General features: G+C 36.0%; 1 protein-coding gene across 1 annotated transcript in view; it reads left to right on the forward strand.

Moving 5' to 3' along the window:
- The window catches only part of PCLO (piccolo presynaptic cytomatrix protein), a 382484-nt gene that overhangs the window by 202935 nt on the left and 156211 nt on the right, over positions 1–23338 (forward strand). The window contains exon 7 of the mRNA XM_074869854.1: positions 16765–18973. Coding sequence (XP_074725955.1) covers positions 16765–18973 — 2209 coding nt within the window. The remainder of the gene's footprint in view (positions 1–16764; positions 18974–23338) is intronic.

The following is a 23338-nucleotide window of genomic DNA, read 5'->3' on the forward strand; positions in this document are numbered from 1 at the left end:
TCCAGTTCACACTGGAAATGCACATGTTCCTATTTTGTTTGGCCTGCGTATTCTCTCTATCCATTCTTCAAAATTTTGTTAGTCCTTCTTCTCCACATTCTTTCTCTGTCTCATTTACTAATCGTATTCTTTTCTCCTTCTTTTTATGTTTCTTCATGTCACTTCTCTTCTGTGTTTTCACCATTGAGTCATTACTTTAAAGCATGTTTGCTGGCTTCATGAATATTTTACCCCATTAATATTCACAGTAGTCGCTGACAGTGTTATGTCAGCCAAATTGCCACCTTAGCCACCAATGATAGGAATGTTATCAGAGAAGAGGCACGGAGAACTACCATCAAATGGGTCACCTCAAAAAGAAACTTCAAAAGATGTTACTTTAAAATTAAATGTGGGAAAGGAGAAGAGGCATGGGTCCAAGAGAACAGATATCTGTCCATCTTATGATAAAACCCAGGAAGTAATATGTAGAGAAATTTAAAATGGCTCTAAAGAAGTTATCTGAAGAACTAGAAGTCTTATCTTAATGTTGCACTTCATGCAAGGTAATGCACAATGAACAGTTCCTTAACACTACTAGACTTATGCCCCCATTAATTTACATACTGCTTTCTGCAGCAAAATTGTGTCTGCTGCAGTTTGCCAGCTTATTCTGGTGTACTGGCTCAACTGAGGATGCAGAAGGAAAAATGTGGAGTAGTAGAAGAGAAAGAAATATAATTTAAACAAGAATTGCCTCTGAACCCTTTGTGATCTATTATAATGGCTTAAGTTCAGAACTGAGCATGTCCACTGACTTTTAAAGCCTTAGAAGCTTGAGTTTATATCTCAGGGACTGTTGTAGAAGACATCAACTAGATAACTACTATAAAACTCTCTGAAGTTAATGGTACGCTTTCAGTGAGCCGTGGGTCATGCCTTGAGGAAATTAGAATGATTTTTTTTCTTCTGAACTGGTTATGCCACTGTTTCAAATATGCGGAGCTTTTCTGCACTTTCTTTAAAACAAAATCTCTCAATTCTGATTATTATAAAAAATGGAATGTCCAAATAGATGGAATGTGGGGAACAGGGAGAAAGGCTGTTCATTTAAACAACTGAAATAGTGCCACTGGAAACGTTCTAGCAGGAAATATCCTTTAAATCTGAATTTTATATTCAAGGAGTTCAAGTTTGCACAGGAAAAAAGAATGGAGTTTGTACAGTAGGGACAAAAAATAAAGTGCTAGTTTGCCAGCTGTCTATGGAGAGAAAGTAAAAATGAGGCCTTGGCAGCTGGCAAGCTGAAAAATTAGACTGTGATTCTCCCAAAATACATTTTTTCCTATCCAGATTAAAATAAAGAAAGAAAAGAAAAAAAAGAAAAAAACCACAGGCATGGGTTGTTTTTCCACTACTTCTGATCCTACTGAAAATATTTTTGGGAAAAAAAAAAATATTAATGGAGAAGAATTTCCAGTTGTCTGTCTTGTTCTAGAAGTATTGACAATACAGTCAATAAAGTAAATGGTGGGAAGCGACAGACGATGATAATCAGCTCCATTTGCTTCAAAGCCCAGAAGGGGTTCAATATATAGAATAGCTCTGAATGTTTGTATAGAACTGAAGATATTAATAGAATAGCTGAGCCTGTAGAAGTCTCATTTTGCATCAGATTTGTGATTCTGGTTTTATCAGTCTCTAGTGACTTATTTTGCTATGTACCTTACCCATATTGATACATTATGTTACACAGACACTAGAATAAGCAATAAATTAAGAAACAAGGTGAAACAAGAAAGGTGTTCTGCTCACAAAGCATAGAAATTTGAATCACAGAATCATCTAGGTTGGAAAGGACCTTGAAGATCATCCAGTCCAACTGTTAACCTAGCACTGACAGATCCCAACTACACCATATCCCTCAGTGCTATGTTGACCCGACTCTTAAACACCCCCAGGGATGGGGACTCCACCACCTCCCTGGGAAGTATGGGTTAACTTCATCATACTAAACAGCTGGTAATTATGGATTGGGGAAAAGCATGTAAATGCTTTAAAATACCAATATATTTCTGATCTTCTGTCTGAAAAATCACTGTCATCACTTGTGAGTTTTCTGCTGAAAGTTACAGTATTACTAATAATTTACTATTAAGCTCCAAACCTTTTTAAAAGAAATGTCTTGAAAATATTTTTTCCTGCAGTTCAGAATACTCAGAGTTTGAACACAGTTTGGAAATTTAGTAGTGAACTGAGAAAGAGTAAATTGAAAGCAATACTTTATAGTTTCTCCTGAGTTAGTTATACAGAAAGAATAAACTGAAGAACAAGTTGAAGGTTTTTGGGTGTTAGTTCTTTTTCACCAGCAGTTCAACAATTGAAACGTAGTTTCGTGAATCTAGGATCTGCAAAACAATTTCAGGTCAAAGTCCATCTAATTCAGCTTTTTCTCCATGACAGTACCAATTCATGCATTTTCAGAAAAGGATGAGATAGTCAACTTCTGAGGTTAGATGCCATACTCTGTAATAGAACTTGGCTTACCCCCAGAAAGGCAACATAATATTTCTTTTAAACTTTTACTTAGTACTAACTATTAAATGCAACACATTTTCTTTACCCATAAAATGTTCTTCTTTTTTTTTTTTTTTTTTTATCTGAAGACATAATGGAAAATACACATATTTATTATATCTTAAAAAATAGTCAGTGCTTTAAGGAAAGTGTTGGGACAGAGTACTGTGCTTTTCTGAACCTGTTCTTCCACTTCATATAGAAAGTCTGCAGCAGACATTTTCTTATATTGTATGTTTCCAAAGTGTCAAGCACAGTGGTTTCTGAATAACTAGATGGGTTCCGAATCACTTGGATCACTCAGTGCTTAACCCTCCTGGGTTAAGCTAGAGAATTATGCACAGAAACCCACATAATTTTTATATATAAACACATCATTTTTCACAAGGCATAGAGTATATTCCTCATGTATATGACCCATATTTATAAAGTGGTGCAGTGCTTTTCCAGTGTTCTTTCGGAACTGCTACATAGGAAGACTAAGTGATGTTTGGGCTTCATGACATAAGCGTAGATGTTAAGGAAATTTCTCTTGAATGGAACAGGCTGATCTTGTTCTCTGACCCAGATCTATGAACATGTTAGAAAGCAATGGTATCACCTTTTCTGTCCTCTTCAGAGTCTTCTTTTTAAGTCTTACACAGAGCTCAAGCTTTGCTTTTTTGGAGAAGACCCTCGTGCCAGTGGGTTCCTCCTGACTTGGTCCTGAGTTTTAATTGTTCTAAAATTTGAAAAAAACATTGTTCTTCTTATGTTACTTTGAGCTAAAATATATTGGATATGTATTCCATTTTCTAATTCTATGTCATCTTACATCTCTGAAATTACTATTACATTACAGCATTGTAGTTATATTTCATGAATATGTAATTTGTAAAATGCTGTGAGAAGGAATTGATACTGTGGCAAAAAAGCAGTTTAGATCAAAATGTTGTCTATGGTCAGATACAAAGTCATTTTATGTTTTCCAGAAAGAGAGCAGAGCAGATAAGGAAAAATGTTTCATTACTTCAGTACTTAGTGTTTATGTGTAAATTGATGTTCAAACAACACGATAAGGAATTGCATATTAATACACAGAGCTCATAGATAATGTGTGATGAGGTAAACGTCATCAATGATTTGTCAGTCAAGATAATCTTCATCACTATTCAGTCAGCCTGGCTCCTATCTGCTATATGTGCAGCAATGTATTAGAATGATCACCATGCCAGAAGAGAGACATGAGAATTAAAGGATTTCATGTTTATTGCTGAAATGCAAACAGCTGGTTGTGTGAATATTACAAGTTCTGTAATACATATAGAAAGGATCTTTACTTTTCTTTATGGACTTATCAAAGATCTATGAACATAAATGAAGTAAAAACCATTTAGGTTCCTGCCTCAATGACTTAGAAATTAAATAACAGCAATCTTCATCATGGGAGATGACTTGATGATCTCTATCCTGGTCTGTTCAAGGCACAAAAATCAGTTCATGATTGATGCTAAACAATAACCTTTTGTCAGTCTTACCTCAGGGGCAAATAAATTAATGGCTAATAAGCCTAAGACTCTTTAAGCAGTAACTTTGATGCAGAGTCAAAATATTTCAGATAAGTGATGTTGCCCAAAAGTATTCAGAATTTGTAAAATATGAAATAAAAATGTTTTTTTTTAAGTTCATCATTTAGATCTAGGTGCTCTTAAAAGCTAATAATCTTAGGACTTTCAGAAAAAAACCAGTTTTATTTGAAAATGAGAAAAATTGAAACAAAAACTGCCACCGGTAAATTTTATGTAGGTGAACTGATGACCAAAACTATTCTTCTACATCAAATAATGTCTTACATCCAGGTTGTTAGTGTTTCAGGTAGGCATTCTTAATTTCTACACTACTATTAAACATACCATTATGGCCTGTTACTGAATGATGACTTTCAGAAATCAGCTGCCTAAAGTCTGTGCTTCTTGTCTTTCCATCTTTTGACTTGCTGTTTTCAAAAAGCCAAGGCCTCTTTCCAGGGTGATTCTTACCTTGGGGATATCAGGGTGCATCCTCATCTGAACTTTATAAACATAGATAAAGTTCTTTCTTAATCATAACATGCAGTGGTGGCATTGCGCAATGAAGATTTAGAAGAACCTTTTTCATAGGCAGCCATTTTTTCTCTTTTTTCTTGTTTTCCAACTAAATATTAACTAGTAAGTTTTCTTGTCTTGTTTATCCTGATACTGTAAAGCCTTCGCTGTTCTTGTTTTGTGCAGTACTGTTCTCAAACCTTTGTTGTATTGGAGATGTCTATTACAACACTTTCTTCTGACATCCTCACCAGCTAAAAAACCATTAGTCACTTCTGCCTTTTTCAATCTTTAGGGAGCAATCTTTAACAAATCACACTTGCACCCAATAGTTTTGCTTTCAACCCATAAATACTTCCATTTCTTGTATGTTAGAAGGTGTATCCATAACACTGTGCCTCAGGCCACTATAAGCCACAGTGAACGTGACACTATTTGAGACTTCAGAGCAATCATTTGACTTTCCATGAATGTATCTGGACCCAAACAACACTGAATGACATGATTGTAAAGCCTGATATTTTTTGAAGTTAAAATATCACTAGTATATTCAGTAGCCATTCAGTTTGGATGGTCTGGACAAATTTTTCAGCCTTTACTCTTCCACTAGTCTAGAATGTGCAGTTGAATGATTATGTACATTTCAGGGTTTCATTCATTTTCTTTTCTTTGTAAACTCTGGGTTTACTCTGTAAGATCAACTTCAGACTCATATGTCGCTAGAAATTTTAAAACAGTGAGAACAACACATAAAAACAACAGAGAAGAGAAGCAACCCAAATGTGTATTCATCTTGTAAACACCTTTCACTGTTTATTTCCTGAGTTTCTATAGTAAAACTCACTGTGTTTATTTAGGGTAGTTGGTATAGTCCTATGCATGTAATCAGGTAGATCAACTTTTCATTTAGATTTATTTTGATCTGTGGCAATGGTGGACAAAGAATGGTTTGGAACAAGAATACGGGCTCTGAAAATGAAAGGGGAAAAAAGAAACTTTTTGCTTTTGTATCTGCAGTGAAAATATATCCTAGATTCCGGGTCAACCATAAGAATTTTCATTTTTATGTGGTGTCTTGAAACATCACGGTTGGTTTGAGTTCTTTCTTTTATTATTTTTGATAGCAGTGTAGGTTTAGAAACTGCAAATGGCACATCTTTCACATTAACTTCTGTTTTTTCTGCTGCCTTTTCTTTTATTTTTAACTTCATTAGTGCTTAAAAGTAAGCTTGCCAAATTTCTATCTTCCTGTCCTTCTTGTCACAGTAACCAGAAATGGGAAAAGGAAGGTCATGATTCTAAAACAGTATAATTGCTATTAAAATAGTAGGAAGAAAATTCATTAAAGGTTACTGCTTTCTTCTTCCCCAACCCTACACAGTTGGATTAAATATCACATTGCCTGCAAGGCTGTCGTCTGATTGAATTTATCCAGGAGAAGAACACTTCCTCTTCTGAAGATGAATCTAGATTTCAGTGTTAGTCATATAAAACATATTTAATAATTGCTAAAATAGGTATAAAAATTATATCCCTTTATACTTAAAAAGAAAAGATGGAGGTTCTAAATTCAGGGCTTTCTCCCAGTTTTATTCACAGTTGAGCTAATCAAGACTGAGTTGAGTGCCTTGACTGGATTTTGTTGCTGAAAACCAGACTGGTGCTGATGTCCAGTCTGGTTTTGAACACTCTCAAATGATGAGACATTTGTCACTTCTCTTTCCCAGCACCATGGGTTAAATCTGCTACAATATCAACAGACTGTAGTATACATATACAAGAAAAAGGGGGGGGAGTGAAATTTGAAAATACGGTTTCATGCATTTAAAAAAGACATTTTTGTTTGGAAAAAAAAAAAAAAAAAAGATGTATAAATTTAAACAGAAAACATTGAAAGCTGTTTTCCTTCCATGAGAATGTGTTCTGTTTTGTATTGGTATAACAAATTTCTGTACATCTTTATTCAGGTATTAATGCCTTCTTTGAAAAGTTGGCTTTTGGAAGGTGCGGGGTGGGGTAGGAGGAGAGGTTAATTTGGTTTTATTTAACTTGTGTCACTTGGAAATGGGTTTATATCAAACTGGAAATGCCATTCCTATATGAGAATAAGAATAGGAATATGGGGTTTTGTGTGGTCTGGCTAGTACACTTTCTCACTGTAGAAAAAGTGTAATGGAAAATCTGGACATACTGTGAGTGGTTTTCACACTTCATAAGTTTAGCCATCTGTGGCAGACGATCTATTCTGTGTGTTTGTTGTCAGGTTCAGTTACATTGCTTTAAAAAGGGAGATAGGGTTGGCTGGAAGCTTTTGGAGAGAGAGAGAGAGATTGCCGCTGCCCTGGGAGCAATTGAGCATATTTTAGGGGGAGTTCTCATGCTTCAGAAAAAGAGGGGTGGAGGGAGAGTGGAAACAAAAAAGTTTCAGGCAGAAGTTTAGGAAGATACTGAGAAACTGCAGAGAAAAGAGAGGAATGGACTCACAGCCTGAGCTGTGATGGAGAAGGCAACTTGTCCACCTGAGGCAGAGGAGATTATGCAGAATTTACTGCAGACCAGAAAGCTGGTGAGTTGTTGAAATGGAGTGAAGCCTGGAAGCTGGGCATCAGCAACCACGGAGTTTCACAAACCTCCTTCTGTTTCTATTCTGCCTTTTGTTTCCATTCTATTCTAATAGTGTGTAATGCTGCGATTTTGACAACTGTAACCACCATGAAGGACTATGGGTGCTTACAGAACTTGAAAAGCCTTACAGAGCTATACATGGCACCCAAGCAGAGTAAGAAGTATGTTTTTCTACAATAGAATGTGTTGCACTGGTAAATTTTAAGGCACTTTTGTAAAGAGGGGGAAGGGAATTTGATGCAGGCTGTTCAGCAGGTGCACAGCAGTATGGATGGAGTCAGGGCTGAGCAGAACAGACAAAGAGAAGGCTTAGCTGTGATGCTTACAGAAAGGCCTGAATTAAGCAGTTAGGCACTGGTGAGTTTGTCTAATCTGTGCCTTACAGCAAGAGTTACATGGCCATTTTTCCCCAGCATGAACCACATTTTAGAGAAAGAGATTAATCAGGACTCTGCTCACTCTGCCACCTTTAGACCAGAAAAGCAAAGCATCATGAGCACAGAATAAAATAAATAGTGCTTGAATGATCAAACTGAACCAAGCCCAGAGCCTTTGATTGCTGAGGAGAGGTGTCATTTCTGAAGAACTGCAAAGGTGGCAAGATTCCTGCATGGAGAAAAGGATTAAAATGCTGCTACAAAACAGATCCCACATGAGGAGCCAAAAGCAGAAATTCAATCTACTGCGGTTGCTAGGAGTGGGACTGACCTCCTCTGTCTTGAGACATTTACAGGTGACATCTGTGTTACATGCAGCTGTTTCTACAGTTGGTAAGACAAACGTGTGATTATGGAGGGAGCTGAAGAAAAATTGCACTTTCTTTCAGTTCAGTAGCCTGGAGGACTAGCTTAGATTAGCTCTGTACATTATGTCTGTGCTTGCGCAGATGAATTCTCACTCTTGTGAATAAACAAGGGCTGTGGCGCAGCATGTGGAGTCTCATCAGCTACGATTCTTTGGAGGAAGTCAGTAGTGAAGGAGAGGCAGAAAAAGCCAAGATTTTCTCACACCTTTTTTGTTTGTTTGTTTTTTTTCCCTGTAAAACAAGATTAATATTTCCTTTCTTTCAGAGATAGAGGGGGTTTTGGTGTTGGGGTTTTTTTTAATTGTAGCTGAAAGTTTGCAAAGTAGTCTGATATCAGTTTAAAACAGATGGTGTTAATTCAGCATATGCATATCCTACTGATAAGTATAAACTGTTCTGAATTTTTCTCACCAGTATTTTCTGGCCAGGGTTCTCAGTTAGATTGCAAAGGAAGAGAATTTAAAGTATGTTCTCATTGACTGGGAAGAGACTCTTTATAATGCAGTAAAATTTTCCATAGATGAGATCTGAGTTTCAAATAAAATTTATTATTCTGACTGAGGGGAATGACATATAATGAATTGTGTGTTACATGATGAGAAATAGTGTATTATTAATTACTATGAGTGACTGAGCCCATGCTAAGGATGTTGCATTATGTGCAAAAAGATTTATTCCAAGGACTTCATCATTCCAAGATGAAGATGACTGATGTCTTTTTCTACTGCCACAAATAGCTTCATGATTAACTAATCCTGAAGCTAACAAGTAATACTTTCATACAATAGTCTTTAATATAACTGTTTTGAATTACCAATGGCAGAATCACATCATCTCTGTATAGAACATATTACTGAGGTACAGTTCTGTATGATTAGTTAATTAAATCCAAAACCAGGCTGTGCTGGAGACAGGGCACATCATGTGCAAACAATATTTTAACAATCTTAACCTAGCACAGGCATTGAATGGTCCATCTGCTTCACAGAATTTTTGGTAACTTCCCATAGGTTAGTCTGAGAAGTACTGAGTACCTACAGTTCTGTATTTATGTAAAATGCCTCTTAGACTAACAGTGAAACAATAGGGGGAAAAAAGAAGTGATGATTGATTAAGAAACACTAATTATGTTATAGTGTGGTATACTATGTTATAGTATAGTACATAGTCACCATGAATCTACAGACTTTGTCTTAATCTTGTTAAGCACCTACATCATAGCAATAATAGTGTTGCCATTACTGTTTCTCCAGATAGTGAATCTTTCTCTTGTGCAACTTACTGGTATGCAGTACATAGAGTTCCATATACCTTATCCTCTGTTTTGTCATTTATTTCATAATCCTTTGGGTTGTCAAAGCAGAAACCTCCTCTTCAGAAACTTTCATGAGTCATGAGAAAGATAACATCTCAATAAATCCATTCATTTGGATCCTTTTATCTTTTAAACAAAAATTGGACTATCTTCTTAAAATTCACAAGTAATTTGCAAATGAAGAAAGATTTCAATTCACAGACAAAAGTATTTATTCTAAATTCTTTATCAGATTCAGGCTTTAGTCCTGGACTAGGGCTATAATACTAACGCACTCAGAGTACTAACTGGAGTTGGTACTAAAATCACAGTATTGTAGCAGTGGGAGAACAGGTTTGGGTTTTTTTCTGTGAAGTCCCTTGATAGTTTTTAATATACCGATATATAAGTGAAATAAGGAATATTTAACATATTTTAGTACAAAGCATATAAAGACAAACATTTAGTAAGCATCAGTAGGTATTGCCTACATAGCAGCTATGTATTTCCTGCAATATTTTCAAGCTGTTTATAGCAAAGCATGAAATCTGTATCTGTCATTCAGAAGAAATTCTGACTATGTTCTTTTGATTTGAGGGCAGTATTTTTCCCTTCTCACATTTCCCCCTTCCTTTTTTCCTATTTTTCCTTTTTTTTTCTTTTTCAGACATTGGATAGTGAGAAAAATATTGAGCCCATTCGGTGCAGAGATTTCAATGCAGAAGCAGTGCTCAACTCTGACAATTTGACTCTTTCTGTTAGCTTGACAGATGTCCATTGTCTGAATCAATCTGCCAGAGCTTTTTTCCCCATTGTAAAGTAACTGAGATACATGTAATTCTATATACATTTAATATAATTGGACAGCAAATCTCTTATATAAGCTTGTATCCCAGAACACTTTGCAAAGATAAGTAATACGATTACAAAGCTAAATAGCAAAGGATAGCAGAGACAAAATGAAATGAAGAATAAAAAAGAAAATATTTGTTTTCAGGTGAGTTTTGAAGATAATGTTACTATATGAGGTAGCCAAAACTATTTACCCTTTGTATAAGGGAAAATTTACAGTGTTGAATTGTACTAAGGGGGAATGAGTAAAGAGATTGCTGCATCTTCAGTGAGCAGAAAAAGCAAACAGTATGTTGTTTGTAGGATATAAACTGAGAAAATTAAAACATAAATGTGTGAATAATGTGTATGTTTTCTAAAATCAGTTAAATGCACACCTGTGGAGTATTGTTCCATTTAAAATATTTAAAGTCAAAGTTTCAAAACACTGGATTTCATTCTTCTCACAAACTGATTGATCACTGAGGTATTTCTGCTGATTTAAACTGCTATTCCTCATTTCTACCAGTATAAATTGAGGAGGGGATTGCCCCATTGCCCTTATAGGCAAAAGTTGCCAGTCCTGTTCCAAGTGAATCACAAATAGGTTAGTCTGCGTAAAACTACCTCTTCTATGCAAATGACTGAGAACAACTATTCACAAAAAGTAGGTGAAATGTAGGTTTAGATCCTGTTGAAAATCACTGTGTAAGGGCCACATCTGTCTGTAGTTTGCATATCAAATTTCTATTGAATGTCTTCTTTCTCCCCCCAAGATCAAAAGAAGCCTTTTATGTGTTTAAATGAGGAAAAAAGTTGATATCTTATGTCACGTCAGCTGTTAGGAAGTGCACTGTGCTGTTCCCCTTGCATTTGAAGTGAAAATGGCAATTTCAAACAATTTCACAGAGAAAATGAAAAGAGCAAGAGGATGTAAAATACAGAAGTGCTCATCTGAGGAATGAGTGACTCTGACACTAATGAAAGCAAAAAACTCTGAAGAATGCTTATTGTTTTGGAATAGACTGTTTTTAAAATTCTCTATTGGTTTTAACAGAAGAGAAATTTACCTTTACAGAGCCTCCAAAGGAGTGGGAGAAAAAAAAAAAAAAAAAAAAAAAAAAAAAAAGAGACAATCAGACTGACGGGCATCTCGGTGCTGCTGTGTAGTGATTTAGAAACTAGTTTTCTGCCTGACTGCTCCATCCCCAGAGCAAAATACTCGCCAAAAAGAAAAAGACAAGAGTTACAAGGAAAGCTCTAGTATATTACTCATGAAGCAGGGTATTTCTCTCCTGTACACAAGGCCAAATTCAGCTTATCAAATTCACCTTCCACTCCCCTTGCCAGAAATGGCACATAAGCCAAGGCAGTACAGGTTGGCTGATAGGGTTTTACTCATGGTTAGAGTTTGTTCAGAGCAAGTATTGCTCCATTCTCAGTACTGCTGCTGAGACTAGATTTTATAAATACATGTTTTAATTTATTTTCCTTACCATGCACAATTCATCTGCTTGCCGTTACCTGTTGACTTCAGAGGTGGGTTCCCACACTCTGTGGTTCTTAGTTCCATACAAATGACCCTGTGTCAGCCGTAGCCAGTGGAGAGAAGTTTCTCAATATTCTTGCTCTAATGTTTGTTACCAATGGTTAACAAAGCTCTTCCCCTGTTGCCAGTGGTTACCACATAATAGATATTAAGTCCAAAAGGGTGCACAAAAACTTACATGAGAAACTATTTCTTTGCACAAGACAAGCTACAAAACATTGTCCAATATCTCTGTTTGCATCCTACAAGAAGATGCAGTTAAGGATTCCATACTTAAAATGAAGTAATCTAATTTGAGTGTATTATGTTAGTATCTTTTGGAATTACGTTTCATTTACAAGCAATTTTAAAGATAATGTTAAATTATCTAAAAGTCTTTAATGAATGATAACTGATTTTCTTAGATTCTTTGCAGTAAATTAAATGTTTAAAATAATGATTTGCCAAAATTTCTAACTGTTCTTACTGATGCATTTCTAATGATGAGGAGCACATAGCACAATACTGAGTAACACATACCAACACTTTATAAGTAAAATGTCTACATTACAGTTGCAATTTTTACAGTGCATTTTGGGGGTTTGGAGGGGTTGCATTTGGAGAGTTTTTAGATACATGGAAAAACCCAGATGTGAGAGGTGGAACACAGAGAGATACATCACAGGCTTCACCTTCCACCCCATCGCTGCTTTAGTAACCTGCATTGGTCCCTACCTAAAGTGACCTCTTCTCTGAATGGGAGAGTAATTTCAGTCCCTCCACTGCTTCTCATCTCTTCTAGATGCAAACAATTTATTCTGAGTAATTTCATTTAACACATCAGCGTGCATCTCTCAAACTGATGCTAATGATGAGTTTGCTGAGGAAGCTTATTGACTGAATAGTCCTTGTTTGAAGACAGAAAAGATTTACATTGTTTTTCTGGTAATGACGGTACAGCCAACTTTCTGCTGACATTTCAAGTCTGTTGCAAGTCAACATCAGACACTTCAGGAAGCCTTACCCTGCAAAGAGTAGAACAGGCTTTCCACCATGCTGTTGAGTCTTCAGAGGATTGTGACAGAGGAGTGGCTTCAGCTATGACCCACCTCCCCTTTGCTTTTTTATAACATCACAGACTGCAGGTAGTCTGACATTACTCTGTCTATTACATAGACAATCTAGTGGTGGCAAACTCTTAATAAGGATGCTGTCATTGCAATTGTAACTGGTTTGTGCATATGCATATATGTATACATATTGTATACCTTATTTGCAGGATTTGTCCCTACTTATAGCAAAAAAAAAAAAAAAAAAAAAAAAAAGCATGACAATGGAGAGGGAGGAAGATGCAAGAACAACACCATATCATATTCAAACAAATTCAGTGGAGAAGAGGAGGAGAAAGATTGAGTAACTAGAGTCAAACACACTGTTTAGAGGTAGAAATTCATCACAGATCTCCTGAGCCAGTCAGTCCCCCAAAGAAAACTATCTCTTTAAAACAGATACAAGTGGTGGAATGTATGAGTATTTCCTAGATCTTGACTGATTCTTGTAGTGGATCGGAGTCATGATGGCCTTGTCAGCAATGCCATCAAATTAGAGGAAACAAAAATAGGTAGAAAAAAGTATTTTCATAAAGATTCACAAGGAATAGGATGGTTACCTCAAAAGAATTATTCCAAAGTCACCACACAATTTAACAGGGTTCACAAGCCTTTGTCCGGATGACCTCTAAAAATTAAAACTCAGGAGATAAAGCATCAGGACATCAAGGCTAATGTCTATTGGCAAGGCAGAAGAGGAAGGGTTTGCTAACTCTGCACACAACCTTCTGCTCAGTGTTTTGAGTTCCTCACTGTCATGTTATCTTGTCGTTGAACTGCAAGACTGAAGAGTGCATTCTCCTATCTTTATTATCTAAATGTTGTTAAGCTTAAAAAATGGTGGAGGAGGGGGAAGATTGTTTCTTCCTCAGTTCTTTAATGTGTCGTATTGGGGAGAACATATCTGTAGCTTTATCTCAAGCACAAGCTTTGGACTTATTTTAGCAAGGTCAGCTTTGCCTCAGAAGCAGATCTGATTACCATTATGTCCATCCTGAAGGGATGTCCTGGATTAGTGTGAAATTCTCTCCATATTCAAGTGTCAGCAATAAAGTAATAGAGTTTATGATGTTGTCATGGTGAAATAAGAAGCAGAATAATTCTAGATCTTGAGATTTGCAGTCAGCATTTAGAGTGATCATTTGCTAAATACAATGATTTTTAAAAATTAGTGAGGGTGATAGATGGCTACAAGTAAATAAAGATGGAAAATGTGATAAAATATAGTAGAAAACTTAATGGCTTATTCAGTCAGAGAGCTTCCTAAGGTCACCTGTCTGACATCTAACCTAACCTTTAATCAGTAATTGTAGGGCCTAAGAATGCCTGCCTGTATTTTATAGGTTTGTTTGACTCCATAGTAGTTTCATGGAGGTTTCAGCCCCATCTTTCCTTTGGATACTTTAAACCTAAAATGAGTGTAACATTATAAATGTGTTACAGGGACCAGAAATATAGGGATAGGGATACACCACACAATTACTCCTTTCCACTCCCAATTCTTTGTGATAAAGAGATTAGAATTTGGTGAAGATCAGCCCTAGCTTGTCTTTTTTCCTTGCTAGTTAATGAATTCAAAGGAAATGCAAAAACTAAATTTAACAGCTACTCTAAGGTTATCTGCCAAAATACTTCCGTTGAACTTCCCTTCAATGAACTTCCCTTCAATCTACTAATGCAGTTCCCCGGTAGCATGCTAACATAACCGACAATGAGAATATCCAGGAAGAAGAAAAAAACCCACACATTTTATCACAGTCCTAATATATTTATTTTTCTTATCCCAATATGAGTATCAAGTAAAAATAATTAAGACTTGCCTCTTGTGAGAATTGAAGCTGAGAATAGAGGTTATCAATACTTTTTCAAAAGCAAGTGGTACATCTTCCCGTAGTGTCTGTTAGTCTGAGTTTCTTTATATGTAGTCAAAGATATAAAAACAAGACATGGGGGTTTTTTGATAAAATACATTATAAGCTAATGCTGGATTTATTCATCAGCAACTTAACTGTCATCTGAAAATAATAATTCCATAAAGTATTGTAGACCTTTTAATGAGTGTGTTATTAATAGCTCTTCCCCAATACCAGTGACCATCTGTGACTGCTTCACCATCTGTGATTGCTATTTCAGTTTGGGAGGGGGAAATAACAGTGGTATTGCACTGAATTTACAATGTAAATTAATAGCCAACTAGACCTACTGTAGATGATTAATTTGTCTTTGATTATAAGTACACACTGAGCAAGAGAAAATTAGTTTCTTTGATTTGTTGGCACAACATGGGTTTGGGAAGTGGCCACGGGAAGCTGAAAACAAAATTAAATTGCATTTATTGAAATCTGAAACATGCAAAAATTGATGGAATTTAGATTAAGAGGATGAAAAGAGCTTAAATGGCACTTGAAAAGGTAGTGGATGTTTCTTTAAAGATCCATGGCAAATTATGTGTTGATTTTTGTGATTTGCTAAGGTAACAGGAGAACAGCAGAAGAGGGTTGTTAACACTTTTAAAAAACTTTTACAATTTCTTGAAGACAGAATAAACAGAGAAAATAGTGATTTATAAACTACTAATTAAAATTAATCTTGTTGACTTCTTATCTGAGTGAAGTAACTTTTATTTCAGAAAAAAAATCAGTTTAACTTAATAACAGTTAATGCTTACTAAAGTGCTGTCCTTGCCTGCAGAAGCAGAAGTGCCAAGTTGGTTAATATTCTTTTTACTTCCCTTATTAAACTGTGCTAAAGTGTTTCTATATTTTGCTATTTACACAGCTGCATTCTGTAATGAGAGAGGTGATTATTTTTAGTGTATGTGTATAGATCAATATCTTTCCCTTTACTAAGGCAAAATTTATAAGAAACTATGGGGGAGATAGGGTACAATTTCAAGATCATTCAAGTCCCACTTAGTGTATAGTCATTGTGTGGGAGCTTAAATTTACTTCGAAACTAAAAAGAACTTTTCAAATACCCTAGTAATTTAGGGTGCAATTTAGATTGCATCTAACCAGTTGCGTTGCCTACTTTCCTAGTTGATGAAGAGAGAGGCACCTCGGAAAAATGACTCATCAAACTAAGGTAGCTACTTCTCCTAGATCAGGATGAATCACACTTCTGCCATTAACTGTGGGGAAGTCTAGACATTTGAACTGAACTAGATTCCTCTATTTTTATACAGCTTAACTTTTTTTAAGTTTTAAGCTGTAGCTTTGGAACTGGAACAAATTTCATTTAAGAAAGTCTTCAATGAACTGAAGAAAGTGCATACCACTTTTGTAAAGCACAAGAATCTTCCCTGAAAATATATAGGTAGCAGCAGAGGTGAGGCAAAAATTACCAGATCAACTAAGAACTACCTGTTGTACCAAAATACATTGGCACCAGAAAGTCCTGCTTTCGTGTCTGGGTTTCAGTACAAGTTGTAGCTGCTTAGTATGTGCTCAGTGTCTGGCTCAGAGACTTTTATTTGATTGTACAGTTTATACATACATTTATATTTGAATATGTATCTATGTATATTTATAATTACATATATATTTTTCTATTAAATGCTATATAAAAGGAAGGTGTGCAGGTCTATATATATTCTCCTCCCACACACACGTGCTGTATATCTTTAAGCATATGGAAATAATAAAAAAAACCTTTTAAATTACAGTCAATTCAGTTTCAAGAATATGAAGTAGATTTTTCAATCTTAGGCTAAACAAAGTCCTAGTGAGTGTCACCCTTATTTTGCATTACATTGCTTGTCTTCCTGACCTTTAGCAGACTGATGGATTTTTTCATGCTGCTTTCTGCTGCTTATTCACAGATACCACAAGCTTTCCTCTCCATTAAAGAAAGTATGTCGTTAAGCCATACCATGAAAAAAATTTTTAAAACTTGTGATTAGTTTGCGATCAAGCCTCCAGAATAGTGATTCAGCCTTGTTTCTTCTATTGCAGGCAAAAGGTTCTTCAAGCATAACTCCATCAGGCACTCAAAAGAAGGTGAAGAGAACTCTGCCCAACCCACCTCCAGAGGAAGCAACAGCAGGAACTCAGTCACCGTATACTTCTGTGGGATCGGTTTCACGCAGAAGGATTTGTAGGACTAACACCATGGCCAGAGCCAAAATTCTTCAGGATATAGACAGGGAATTGGATCTGGTCGAACGTGAATCAGCCAAGCTTAGGAAGAAGCAAGCAGAGCTAGATGAGGAGGAAAAAGAAATAGATGCCAAGCTGAGATACTTGGAAATGGGCATTAATAGGAGGAAAGAAGCCTTACTAAAAGAAAGAGAAAAGAGAGAGCGTGCCTATCTCCAAGGAGTAGCAGAAGAACGTGATTATATGTCAGACAGTGAAGTTAATAATACCAGATCAACCAGAATAGAAACTCAGCACGGCTTGGAAAGACCACGTACTGCACCCCAGACAGAATTTAACCAGTTTATGCCACCACAGACCCAGCCAGAAACACAGTTTGCCCCTGCTACAAGCCCATATGCTCAATATCAGTATTCATCTCCTGCCCTGCCAACTCAAGCACCAACTCAGTTCACACAACAATCACATTACCAACAACAGCAGCCTTTGTATCACCAGCAGGTCTCACCCTATCAGACCCAGACAGCTTTCCAAACAGGAGCTACTATGTCCTTTACTCCACAGGCTCAACCTCCACCATCTCAACAGCCGTCATATCAACTCCCATCACAGATGATGGTGATACAGCCAAAGCCAAGACAAACCACATTATATTTGGAGCCTAAGATAACAACAAACTATGATGTAATTCGCAATCAGCCCCTCATGATAGCACCAGTTTCAACTGACAATAATTATGCAGTTTCCCAGCTGGGCAGTAAATACTCTACCTTGGACTTAAGGATAGGACTAGACGAGAGAAACAGCATAGCAAGCAGCCCTATATCAAGCATATCTGCAGATTCATTCTATGCAGATATAGACCACCACCATACACCCCGAAATTATGTGCTGATTGATGATATAGGAGAACTTACTAAAGGAACAGGAGCACTTGGTTCCACTTTTAGCCTCCATGAGAAAGATCTGACCAAAACAGATCGACTGCTTCGCACAACTGAGGCCAGGAGAGCACAAGAAGTGTCAGACTTCCTAGCACCACTGCAGACTTCTTCTAGGTTACATTCCTATGTTAAAGCTGATGAAGATCCAATGGAGGACCCTTATGAGCTTAAACTTCTGAAACACCAGATAAAACAAGAGTTCCGTAGAGGTGCAGAAAGTCTTGATCATCTGGCTGGCCTGTCACAGTATTACCATGCGGAGGGCAGCTACAGGCATTTTCCAAAATCTGAGAAATATAGCATAGGTAGGCTTACTCTTGAGAAACAGGCTGCTAAGCAGCTCCCAGCAGCCCTCCTTTACCAGAAGCAGTCAAAACACAAGAAAGCTTTGATAGACCCCAAACTAACAAAGTTTTCACCTATTCAAGAAAGTAGAGACCTTGAGCCTGACTATTCAAGCTATATGACTTCTAGCACTTCAACACTTGGGGGAATTACTACTAGGGCAAGGCTTCTTCAGGATGATATCACTTTTGGCCTTAGAAAAAACATCACTGACCAACAGAAATACATGGGGCCACCACTGACTTCATCCATTGGAGCAGGCCTTGGGTCTGCACTAGGTCCAACAATGAGATCCACATTACAAGATGAAGCAGACAAATCTTATAGCAGTGGTAGTAGATCTAGGCCATCATCTAGACCCTCCTCAGTTTATGGGCTTGACTTGTCACTGAAAAGGGATTCTTCCAGTTCTTCTTTAAGACTGAAAGCCCAAGAAGCTGAACCCTTAGATGTTTCCTTTAGCCATGCAGCACCTTCTGGAAGAACTAAACCCACCAGTCTACCTATTAGCCAAAGCAGGGGAAGGATCCCAATAGTAGCGCAGAACTCAGAGGAAGAGAGCCCACTAAGTCCCGTTGGCCAGCCAATGGGAATGGCAAGAGCGGCAGCTGGACCCTTGCCACCAATATCCGCAGATACCAGGGACCAGTTTGGATCAAGCCATTCATTACCTGAGGTCCAGCAACATATGAGGGAGGAGTCACGGACTCGAGGCTATGATCGAGATATAGCCTTCATCATGGATGACTTCCAGCATGCCATGTCAGACAGTGAAGGTAAATTAGGCCTCAGACTGGTATCTTACTATCACAACGCAAATCCTCATTTCTATGCATGTGTCTAATTTTTGTTATACTGCAAAGACTTGTTCTTTTTTCTGTTCCTTGGTGCATCTTCTGTGTATCTACATTTTTGGGGTTTGATTTGTTTTGTTTTATTTGATATTTTTTATTTTACCCTAACAGCTGTTTCTGGATGGTGTTAAGCTACTCTAGCATGCTCACTATATTGTTGTTTCTTTGCTTTCTTTTTGGTTTGCTTGTGCATTTTCCTTTTCATTTGTTGGTGTCTACTTTTCTAACGCTACTGTGTAGACTATTCAATGTACAATACAGACCTTACCATAAGTCTTTATGTGAAGCCTTTTCCAGTGACTGTGAATCATTGAACTTATTTGCAATAGTTTTTGTTGGGATTTGGAAATAATCTCCCAAATCTCTAAAAAACTCTAGTAATTTTATTTGCATGAAATTTCATGATAGAATTCAAGAACTGATAATTCCATCTCCCAATGCACCACTTTAGATCTGTGTTTATATAGAAATAGTTTGTCCATTAAGTACATATTGTATGTTAGAACCATATAAAGCATAACGTAATAGCAAAATAACGTTCTACACATGGTTTGTCAAAAGCATCCTGTCATGTGGACTTCTGTGCATTCAGAATTGTGATGATGTAAGATAATTTGTCATTTGGATGGTGCAAGACAATCTCATCCTTCAATAAACGTGCATAAAGTATTTTACTCCTATTGATGGGTTATGCAGCATAGCTGGTTTTATATGCACCCCATACAATATATCTGCCAAATAAGCACAAGAGTTTATCTCACTTAGGTTCATGAAAGGAACCTTTCTGATGTATTATATATGGTGCAATTAAAAATGTTTCTTCTAAATAAGTACAGCAGAATGTTAAAGCTGATGTCGAGTACTAAATAATTGCAAATTATGTATCAATTTTGTTTGAGTCAGTTCAGACTTAATATATTCCAAATTGTTTAAAAATCATAAAGACAGTTTGAAAGACAATGACATTAATATGTTCAAAATTGTATGCGCTCCCTTAACTTTTTCTTATGTGTATTTAATGCACAATAAAAGAGACTTTGCATGCGCTATATTGTCTGTAAATGGCAATGATTGTCTCAAAAGACACATTTGCATGATTATGAAGTAGTATGATTTATCTTTCAGGTTTATTGTAACCTCAGTGTTCATTATTGCATTATTGGTTTTTTACATATGCTGAATCTTTCATAAACATTAGAAAATTGCATCCATTTGCCTTCCTGCTACTACAATATATTAAAGGGGTTTGTTCTGTAAATTTCTCTTCATATTTCTTAGATATTTACAACACCCTCATGAAGTCTGTGTTTCAGGAGACGTTCAGGATCATCAGCTTTTTTGATTTTTATCAGAAGTTTAAGTCTTCTCACTGTTCTTAAATTCTTAGCACATTGAGTCCTATAAAGAAATCTGAAGGCAGTTGAGAGGAACTCCCCAAGTTACAACTCATATCATTCTTCTTAAATAAGTAGATGTTATCTTGTCTCAACTCAACTTGTGACTTTTAGGGGTCATTCTAGGGTCACATTGTGAAAGACACAGGACTTTTCCTCCTGAAAACTAAGGAGAACCAAACTGGACCAAAAAAGGCCTCTTTGCTATTCTACCTCATATAAACAGGTCATAGGGAATTAAATTTCTGCATTACAGTTCATTATGTTTCTGTTATATATTTGTAGAAGGCATCCATGTTACATTTCAGGTTGACCATGTTTTGGTTTTAAATTAGTCTCTGATTAGTTACACTCTTTCAGAAGTATTCTAACTCAATTCACATGTGTTTATTAGATCGATATGTCCCTGAATACCAGGGCTTCCCCTTTCAGCAATATTTTTCTAATTTCTATCAAACTTTTGTTTCTTCACAAATAACTTATTTTTGAACCATTTTATGTAAAGTCTTGGGAAATCAAAACACTTTATGACATTATTTTCAAATATGCTGTCTAATAGCAAGTAACATGAATTGAAAATAATTCATATAATTTGGATGTAAGATTAAAAATGTTCCAAAGAAGCAATTACAGTTCTTCAAAAAGTTATGGCCTTCTTTTCCTCAGACAGCACTTTTCTCTGTAGTGCCCTGACATTGGACAGCTATTCTGGTGTGTTGCATTCAGCCTTTTAACACAGTTTGCTTTGCTTTTGCTTTTTTTTTTTTTTTTTTTTTTCTTAAAACAACTATTACATGGTATTAATGAAAATTCATTAAAAGAATTCAGTCTTAAGCACTATCTTAGGAAAATGCTTCTTGTGCTAAAGCTTGAAATTTCATCTTTAGAGGCTTTTAAAAATTAATGTAAGTCAAAGTATTAAATTGTTTTTCTTTGGTTCAAATTGAGATATATGCTTGACTTTCCATTTGTTTTTTATAAGTCACATTGCATAACAAATCTCAAAAGAGAATACACATAGGACTTTCAGGCCAAACCTTCTGTTTTTCACTAAGTGCACCTACATACTGTAACAAATCTTAAAACCATGCTTCAGCACCTAACTTCAAACAGGTTAAAAAAATGGCTTTAGTGTCAGAAGAGCACAACATCCAGAGGTTCCCATTGAAAATAAAATAACGTTTTGAGCTTTTGAAACACCTGGTATTTTCTCAGGGTTCTGCATACCATGAAAGCTCTTATCCAGCAAATAGCTCTTTATTAACCCTACAGCTGCCACAGCTTCCACAAACTATTAAGTATGTTGAAGATACCATTTTGCAAGGATACTGAAGCTAGTACTCAATTTTATGAATGTAAATAGTCTGTGCTGATCAACTAAGATATAAAATGTACCTTTTCTCACCTAAAGGATTTTTTTTTTCTTTTATGTACTAATTTGTTAATTCTACCATAGAGATTAGAAGTTTAAAATTGAGATATAAAGACATCAAGACATAAACACAGCTGATCTCTTGTAATTTTTCATCTGAGGGATTTAGAGTGATCAGTACTAGTTCTCTGATCAAGTTTCTTGGATTCCACAGCCTGGAATTCTATCTTACCTTGTTAAACTGTGTGCGATTAAAAGCATGGGACCTTATTGACTCCAGCAGGAGTTTTTTTACAGGTGGAACCATCTGACTGCATATTGTTGGTCTTAGAAGAAAGCATGTACCCTCTCTGATCACTGATTTATCTTGGCTGTTCTTAGGTTTCCAGCTGAAACAAATCCCAACTGATCAAGCCAAAACCAATTGTGTGCATGTACATATGAGTGTTTCATGTGTGTGTCTATATACACATACATACATAACTTCTTAATAAAATTTCATATGAAATACACACATTCATCACATTTTCATAAAAAGTAGTCTGGTCTGCACTGCAGTATGGGATTCTACATGTGTTCTAGCTTTTCAAAAGAAAAAAATCCAGCAAAAGTTATTTCAACTGAGACAGGAGGAAAAAAAAATCTCATTCTTTTTTCTGCTCAGGTAATGACATAGATTGTGATAGTGAGCATTAGTATGTGGGATCAGAAAAATGTGTTATGTTCTTAATGTAAACTTCAGTAAGAAGTTCTGTCAGGATGAGCTGTGAACCAGCCTGCTATGTGCAGATGCAAGTCACCTGGCATAAGTGTGTAATGCATAAAGGATTTACAAATTAGATTATAATGATTTATTGAGAGCAATTAATCAATACCTAATCACTAGCCAGACAAGCATCAACCTTTAATAATATTTCTATTAATTCATATATGCTGATCTAAATAATATTTTCAAATCATTTCATAATAGATTAAATTTGTGCAGTTAGGAAGGATGAGACTGCATAATATCTGAACCAAGATTAAGAATTGTCCAAAGGCCTAATATACTATAGGATGTTGGTTTTACCACATATAAAATATTATTTTTCAAAAATCATGCATGCATATTGCTTCTCTTTTTGGATAAATTTAATAAAATAGTAATGAAAAAACAACTTTTTTTTTTTCCTCCCATTAAACTTTTTTCCAGCTATTTGTTAAACCAACTAGATTATGTTTACTTTAACAACTAAATAGAGAAGATTATGCACACTACCATTTTTCATTTTAAATTCTCTTCTGTGTCATGGAACAATTGCTTTCACTCTTGTTACTATAGCAACAACTGACCTTATTTAAGGTTTTCAATTTCTGGTGGTATTGCTGAAATAAATATTGTCATTCCTTGAATTCCAAATTTATCTTGCTTATTAAAGCATAAAATTCAAACTTGTATTACATTCCAATTATCTGCACATTATTACGTTTTACACTGATGGGCAACGTAGATGAAAATCTGTATGTTGTGTAGTGGAAATA

This window comes from Strix uralensis, chromosome 5, assembly GCF_047716275.1.
Source record: "Strix uralensis isolate ZFMK-TIS-50842 chromosome 5, bStrUra1, whole genome shotgun sequence".
NCBI classification, from domain to species: Eukaryota; Metazoa; Chordata; class Aves; order Strigiformes; family Strigidae; genus Strix; species Strix uralensis.